This window comes from Odontomachus brunneus, unplaced genomic scaffold (assembly GCF_010583005.1).
Source record: "Odontomachus brunneus isolate Ranch 3 - 2012 unplaced genomic scaffold, Obru_v1 Obru_scaffold_034, whole genome shotgun sequence".
NCBI lineage: Eukaryota > Metazoa > Arthropoda > Insecta > Hymenoptera > Formicidae > Odontomachus > Odontomachus brunneus.
This window is the reverse complement of record NW_022639484.1, coordinates 98,265-106,718: the sequence shown is the minus strand read 5'-3', so window position 1 is coordinate 106,718 and position 8,454 is coordinate 98,265. Positions and strand designations below refer to the sequence as shown.

At 37.2% G+C, this 8,454-nt stretch overlaps 1 protein-coding gene across 2 annotated transcripts; it reads left to right on the top strand.

Moving 5' to 3' along the window:
• Positions 1-1,053: 1,053 nt before the first annotated feature.
• On the top strand, positions 1,054-8,082 carry LOC116843625 (RNA exonuclease 1 homolog). Of its 2 annotated transcripts, XR_004377907.1 has the most exons (10): positions 1,054-1,484; positions 2,392-4,085; positions 4,345-4,708; positions 4,870-5,024; positions 5,320-5,784; positions 6,245-6,542; positions 6,629-6,791; positions 6,908-7,167; positions 7,267-7,467; positions 7,545-8,082. XR_004377907.1 is itself a non-coding variant. In XM_032814164.1 (9 exons), the coding sequence occupies exons 1-9, from the start codon at positions 1,385-1,387 to the stop codon at positions 7,350-7,352; spliced, it is 3,585 nt and encodes a 1,194-aa protein (XP_032670055.1). In that variant the 5' UTR covers positions 1,055-1,384; the 3' UTR covers positions 7,353-8,082. The 2 variants fall into 2 exon arrangements, 1 of the variants encoding a protein (XP_032670055.1); XM_032814164.1 differs by having other exon boundaries at positions 1,055-1,484; positions 7,267-8,082.
• Positions 8,083-8,454: the final 372 nt, after the last annotated feature.

Sequence of the window (8,454 nt, the reverse complement as noted above, 5' to 3'; positions counted from 1 at the left end):
ACCATCCACCTTACTCACCAGATCTAGCCCCAAGCGACTTCTTTTTGTTCCCTCATCTAAAAATTGCGCTCGGAGGACAGAGATTTTCGTCAAATGAAGAGGCAATCACCTTCGTGAACAATTATTTTGCAGAGAAAAACGCCGAGTACTATTTCGACGGGTTACAGAGATGGGAGCATCGCTGGGAGAAGTGTGTAGATTTACAAGGAGACTATGTTGAAAAATAAAAAACAATTTTCAGAAAAAATGACTTGTATCTTTGTTAGGTCGGAAACTTTTCAGACCACCCTCGTATGTGGATTAGACGTATTTTTATATTTTACTAGTATTTTTTTTTTCAATATGCGGAGAAAAAGATTTTTTTGTTATCAAAGATCACGATGCAATGTAGGATCAGAAGGAATTTTCAACTTCAACTTCAATATTTGGCTCCAGGTCTCTCTAAAGGCCAAATCACACTAGCGATTGGCGATAGATGATTGACTATTGAAGATTGGAACTTGACCAATTGGAACAAAGCAAGCCAAGGTTGAAGCTTGTTGATTCGTTAAAATCTAATCTTTAACTGTCAATCGTCAATCGCCAGTGTGATTTGGCCTTTAAGAGTTATGCCCCCACGCCATTATTCCGATTTATGATATATTTCGAGAGTAAAGTCTTGGAAGATTCCAAGGCACGTTCCAAAAAATCACAAGGTCCGAACTTGTTCGAGCACGTCTTGTCGTGAAATATCTTGTCGATATTTTGAAAACATAAGAGAGAATCGATTCTTTAACAAGAAAAGAATCGATTATCGACTCATTGAGAATCGATTATCGTTCCTCATTCATTTAAAGTCTGTTCTTTTTAGAGTCTGTTTTCTATTGCTAAGTGTACACTTTCGGAACTTAAAAAGAGATAGATATACAGATGAGAGTTGGTGGAAGAAAGACAAGAGAGAACTAGTGCAGCTAGTTCTGCAATAGAAAATAGACCCTTAGCTGAACTGTCTGAACTGGTGCACATTGATGTAGTAAGTTAGAGCGAAACAAATATATACTTATCTCATTCTAACCTACGCACCAGTCAGCAGCGCGCTACAAAACCAATGAGCGAATGATGGCGTTGGACGATGAAACATAACCTATCACTGTGACCCGAACAAGCGTGTCAGCAAAGTTTCATTCGCGTTGCATCGATTTTTCCACGTGAAGGACGCAACAAAATCGCGAGTTGCGTTGAGCAAATCGATCGACTGGCATGTCAGGTTGGATCAACGGCGCAATACGATCTGGCCCGTGCGCGATGAACGCCTAATTACAGCATACATCGGCTTACGCGTACATTGCGCATCCGTCACGAAGAATGGCCTCCCCGAAGCGCGGAGAGCAATGAACCAGTTATTATGTTGCCATCGACCGGTTACTTCAAGACGATAAATTGCCCGTTTTATGACAGCGGATCGTGCGATCGTCCCTATTGTCATTTCAAGCACGCTAGACGAGGTAAGAACTTATAAACAAGCCGAAACAGGTCCTTGCATCTTTTCTGATCCTTCTTTTGTATCGCACGCGGACCCTGTCTACGTAATTCATCTACGTCGTCAAGCAAGAAACTTTAATAATCTTTTGACTCGAATGATTGTGAGGAGAATTCTTGAACATGTATCATATGCTGAACATTTGAGTATTACTCGCTTTTCTCTCTCTCTTTCTCTTTCTCATGCCGCCGAATTGCGTGCAAGAAACACCGAGTGTTTGAAAACGAACGATTCCTTTGTTTGTGATGTGTCAAAAATGAGGAATAATGGGGAATTAATAATGTGTTATCATGTGATAGAACAATCACACACACAAAACAGTTTGTGTTTCTACACCATTATATAAAATTAAATGTTTTTAATATTTCACATCTTTTTGATCTTTAATTACTGTTAATCTGATTCTTTAATTCTGAGTTTCATATATTTAAGGTGAGAGTTAAATTTAATTATGAGATACTGATCTCTGGCATCTATACACGTTTTACAAAGGTATAGAATAATATGTTGAACTTGTGTGAGAAATTATTACTTTAAAAATACATTCATAATATATAAATAAGTATATATAAATATATTTATGCATATTTGTATGAATAAATCACTCTTTTGCTTGATGTATTGACAGAGATATATTAAAAGATTAGCAAACATATCTAAATAAGAAGAATCCTAAAATGTTTTTGTTTAAGTTGTGTTAATAAAGATATAGAATACATATAGAATATGTTGAGTCTGTGTGAGAAATTACTGCTTAAAAAATAGATATATATATATATATATATATATATATATATATATCGATAAATCACTAACTTATAGGACAATGATCAACTATATTTGAATGAAAATCAATTGCGTATTTTATACAGAAGATGGAGGAAGCTCAACAGGAGTGGCTGAAGTGGTGGAGGCCCAGACAACAGGCCAAACGCAGGAGAACAAAGCCACCGCTGTGGTGGCATCAAATTCCGACATGTTGCAACACCTAGTGACAGAAGCTGTGAAGAAGGTGCTCGCGGACAAGGAGGTCACAGTCGTGGAGAAGTTTCCTGAGAATATCGTCTCTCAAGTGGTCGAGGAGCTTAAGCCGACTTTGGCCTCCAGCTCGACTGCCTCTATACGCAATATTACGCCAAATATAATAGGGAAGCACATTACAATTCCCACGCCTATCACAAAGCCAGTAACATGCGTCTACAATCCTACGCCAATAGCAGAACTAAAAAAACGGCATATACCTGTGATCTCATACATGCCGACCAGGGAGAGTAGAGTGGCTGTGAAACGTAAGTGCTCTCCTGAGAGGGTTAAACCGTGGTTGAGTGTAATTCAGGAGTCCAGTACTTCTCAACAGTCGGAGATTACGTATAAACCCACTGCTATAGTCAACACGACTGATCAGGATGCCGTGCCAGATTACGTGCCCACTTTCAAGTCGGACTCGTCTACGTCGAATTCATACGATGACGGTAACTCGAACGATTATCAGTCGAAATTTAAAGAAGCGTATTACCCAAGATCCAAGAAGAGGAGGGAGGAATATGTTCCCAAGATGGTTAAAACACCGTTGAAAACAGCTCAACAACTGGACGATGTTACCATGGATCAATTCGAGTCGGAATTTGATATGATCGACGAGATCTTTACTTCCAGTCACATCGTATCTAATACATCGGGACAGGCCAAGGTGTTGTCCAGTGAAGACTCGCAAGATTACTCTTTGGATATTGAACCTAAATTCTCGGATGATGAACTGGTTGAAGACATACCCAAAGACAAAGATGATGCAAGCGTCAAGAAGGCTGAACAAGCTGCGGATGTGAGCGAGAAAGAGAAGAAGAATTTGCAACATGCAAAGATTGATGAGCAAATAAGCAATAAAGATAATAAGATACACAACAATCATTACGATGCTAAAACGGGTGATACAAAAAGTAGCGATAAATCTAAGCAATATAAGGAAAATGATGCTAAATCGTCGGATAAAAGGAAAGAAGGTATTAAAGAGGACGCCGATAAAGAGAAAGAAATACACAAGAGTCATAGTAAAAGTAAGAAAAAAGATAGAAGAGAACATCACAGTTCTGAAGGAAGAGACAGAGACAAATCTGGGAATAAATCGGATTCTAGAAGCGGGCATCGTTCCTTCTCCAGTAAAGACAATGATAAAAGGAGAAGCAGCCGTGACAGTAAGGAATCTTCACATAAAGATAAAGAACACTCGCGACGGGATAAACGGAGTGGTTCTCCGAAGAAAGATCGAGGTGACCACCATAAGTCTAGCCGGCACGACAAACATAGATCCAAAACGAGCTCGTCTAGTTCCAAGTCGAGCAAACACACGTCGAGCAAAAGTGATAAGAAACATCGTTCAGACTCGAGTCGAAGACCTAGCACTTCCAGGAAATCTAGCGAACACAAAGAGAGTAATAGCGAGAGAAACTCATCTGATGGTTCTGATGATAGCCCTTTGAACAATATTCATCCTTTCGCAGACGACGACATTCTAGAAATATCAGATTCTGATCATGATGTGCAGGAAGAATGCTTAAAAATTTTTCAGGTAAGTAATTATATATCTGCATCAATGTACATAAACGTTATAAAAAATGCGTATTTAATCAATTGCTCATACTTTTTTTTTTATTACCGTTTGTAATATCTATAATGTTCACACTCTCATTAAAATATGTCAATTGAAAATATTAAACTTTTTTCTGTCTTGTCTGGTAAAAAGAATTTTCTATTAATAAAATTATTTCGAATATATTTAAGTCTATAGCATACTGTAGAATCTCATTTTGTATTTATTCACTTTTTAGGAATATCAAGTCTCTGATCATCCAAAAGTAGTATCAGTCAAAGAATCGTCGAAACGTGAACCTGATAATGTGGAGGAAGTTGGTAGGAAGAGAGTCGCGCATCCCTCGGCGACCACGAGCATCACCAAACACGTAGGTCCTAGTCAACCACCGAAGAAATTAATAACTCCGCAGCAGAAAATGTATGAACGATGGCGTCTAATGAGAGAAGCAGTGGTCGAGAAGGCCGCGGAAAGGGCGGCAGCTGATACAAAGACTCAAGTTACATCTACATTAGCGCTTCAACTCTCCAGTAAAATACGCAAAGAGCACACCGAGTCAACCTCGTCGATAAGCAACAATTACTCTCAGCTAAATGGAAATGGTAAGTTAATAGTTCGTTGTTTGCGCATTCCTTGCGCGAGCACTTTATATGAGATACGACCGCATCTTACGAGATGTGTACGGAAATTGAATCAGTTAATATCAATTTTTTGTCTTTTATTAATCTGCCTTTTATTAATTAATATTACATTGTACGTGCAGGTCGCGTTAGAATCGCTCATGTTCCATACGCGCAGTCTCTTGCGATGGAAAAGAAGAAAGTTACAATGATATCGACAAAAAGCAAAGAAACGGACAGTAAAACAACGGCACAAACCACAAAGGGTGGTGTACGCGTCGCTCACGTTCCACAATCGGTAAGACCAGATTACGAAGCTATGGAAGTTTATTAATTATTCTGCTGCAATATGTCACGAGTTTTGTCCACATTGAGTCACGATGTGTGATAAGATATAACACGAAACATGTTAATTTCGTACACATAGGACACGATAATATGCGTTATACGCGACAAAAAGCAAAGTCGTGGTAGCTAATTGTTTTTCATTATATATTGTTTATTTCCGGAAAAAAAAATAGGAAGTTGATTGACCACCTCACGTTGTCCCTCGGCGTCCTGTTGCCAAGTCATAACGTCTTACAATTTTGCAGATACCTCAATTAATACGGCCAGAACCACTGCAAGTCGCCACTCAGAAATTTCCTTTGAATGTTCGTCAGTATTATATTAATACTATGCACGATATATGCGTGCAGATTTATACGAAGAGTGACGACGCAGCCGAACGTGCTGTAAAAGAAGAATTTGCGTGTCACGAGAGGTGTAAGGCTCTCCCGGTATATAAAAATGCGTGTACATTAGCAATTCATAGATTGAGAAAAGAGGTCGACCAGAGTAGATCGGGCGAGAAGTTTACTGGATCAAGTTGCGGCGTGGTATCTCACGAAGCTATGCTTGCCGGCAAGTCGAAAGGTTCCTGGAGCGTAGTTAAGACCAAAAGAAGTGTTGTAGATTATAAAGGATCTGCACTGTACAATATGCTCAAGAAGTGGATCATAACAGAGGATCAACTTAGAGAAAACGGTTTTCCACGCAGTCATCCGGATGGTCCAAAGGTAAACAAATATTTTAAGTTGCAAATCCAAATAAGATAATACCGATATATCATCGACATTATCATAAATTGCTGAGAATTAAAACGGAAATGTTTAAAAAGTAAAATGATAAACGGCAAGATAAAAAGTAATAAAAAAAAAAATAATTAAAATGTAGAAATGTCGGCAGGGAGACAATATTAAATCGTTTACAGATGAAATGATAAATAATAGGATAAATTAGAATGCGAGATGTGCAAAAGATAATGCATGAATAGTTTATTATAATAATAACATTAATTAATAGTTGGTAAATTAATGCAATTTCATAATTTTAAAGAAAATAAATATTTTATTGGCGATGCAAATTATCACTTTTTACATGCAATTTTATGTTTAGTTTTATTATGGTTGTTAGTAACGATCATTTTCCTCGATCAAACGACGATTTTTTAACGAGAGTATGCTTTACACATTGCAGGGACGAGCGAAAGTGTACGTAATAAATTCACGAAACCAAAATATTTTGTCAAAAGTGCCTAACGAAAGAATATGTAGCCGCTGTGGTCAAGCGTACATGGTAGATAGACATGGCCTCGCTTTGCAGCAACAAAACTGTATATATCACTGGGGAAGAAAGTTTACAATCAGAGGCGAGGGCAAGTATAGTTGTTGCCAGCAATACGGATCCGCCTCTGGTTGTTGTGACGCGAAGACGCACGTGTGGGACTATACGGACTATGAGAATCTTCGCGGTTACATTAAAACTTTACCGAAAGGTGAGATATTTTATGCTATATCACGTGCTCCGGATGTATTATTATCTATTTTTCATTGACCAATTAATTGTTTACGTTACACGAAGATATTGCTGTGGAGGAACAAGGCGTTTACGCGCTCGATTGTGAAATGTGCTACACTACGTGTGGTTTAGAATTAACCAGAGTGACAGTTATTAACGACGATTGCAACGTCATATATGAAACTTTGGTGAAACCGCAGAATCCAATAATCGATTATAACACGAGGTGAGGCTATAACAAAATTTAAAGTTAACCAGATTAGACGATATCGAGAATTTTAAAACGTAAATCGATAAAGTATCGGTTTATATGATGAGTAATTATCTCAAATGTCAAAATAGGTTCTCAGGAATTACAGAAGAAGACATGAAGGACGTGACGACGACTCTTTTAGACGTACAGGCTACACTTCTCACAATGTTCTCTGACAAAACAATTTTAGTGGGTCATAGCCTTGAAAGCGATTTTAAAGCTCTAAGATTACTTCATGATACCGTCGTGGACACCAGTGTTATGTTCCCGCATAAAAATGGATACCCGCAAAAACGAGCGTTGAAAAATCTTTGTTCCGAGTATCTCAGAAAGCTCATACAAAATGATGGTAAGTTTGATTCTTGACACCAAAAGTGACGGGGAGAGAATCATTAAACGAACAGAATAATGTGTTTTACATAATGATTTGTTTTTTTTTTTCTTTTAGTCGGTGGCCACGACAGTAAAGAGGATGCTGTCGCTTGTATGGAATTAATTTTGTGGAAAGTGAAGGAAGAAGCAAAATTGCAGTAAAAAGAACTGTATTCATAGATTTGGAGAACGCAAAAACAATATCATTGCGTTTGCTGTACATCAATACAATCTAACTCTTTTGTAATGTGCGCTGGATGGTACATACTTTACTGCCGTATGTATTATATCTTATGTATAAATATGTAATATATACACACTCACACACTACGTCTGCTTGAGACCTCTTTTCAGGCAAAATTCGGGATTGTGTAGCTGATAAGATTCATACCCACGACATGAACTCTTGACATTTATTAAAATACAAGTAGAGCGTCATTTGCTAGTGGAGAATCGACGTGAGATTTCGCCGATTTCGATATGTAGCAATGGGCTCGTTAAATTATTCTCGAATATATGGCCGAAATCTCGAATTATTTCGTAAATCATTCGAAATCACAAATTCTTGAGGGTCTTGAAAAGATCAGCTATAAAACTATTGTTCACATGACTATTAGCCACATTATTGTCACAGTGGTGTTAATTTAATTGTGTACATATATGTACATATACATAAGTCTACTATTAAAATTTACTAGACCTCTGTTATCGATACATAAGCATTCAAGAATTTTCAGTTTAGAATAACATTTTCGATTAAATTGCTTGAAGGATGTAAATGTGAATGCCCAGTACTATCGATATGCGCATCACGATATTTCGATTCATATTTTTGTACTTCGTTATTATTACTTATTTATACTTTAGAGCATTAAAGAAATGAAACACGTTACACCTGTTTATTTATTGACCTAATCTTATTATATATAGATTTCAAGAGATAGTCTATAATAAATCAACAATAATTATTAATACTATTTCTTACGTTGTTTTTAAACAAATTCAATATTCATTTTTTTATGACGCAATTGATTTTTTGTCCGTTATTTTCGTTTTTTAATGATAACAAAGTTATTCCGTTAAGATTTAAAACTTTTATTTTGATTCTATTTTGATAGCGATCAAACTTCTCTGCATCTGTTAACTTTAGGGCCCTCACACATAAAATGACATAACTGTATGTGCATAACATAAGATTGTATGGACCAATGAGCATCGAATATTTAACCGTCATATTGACGCTTGATGCTCAATACTCGATGCT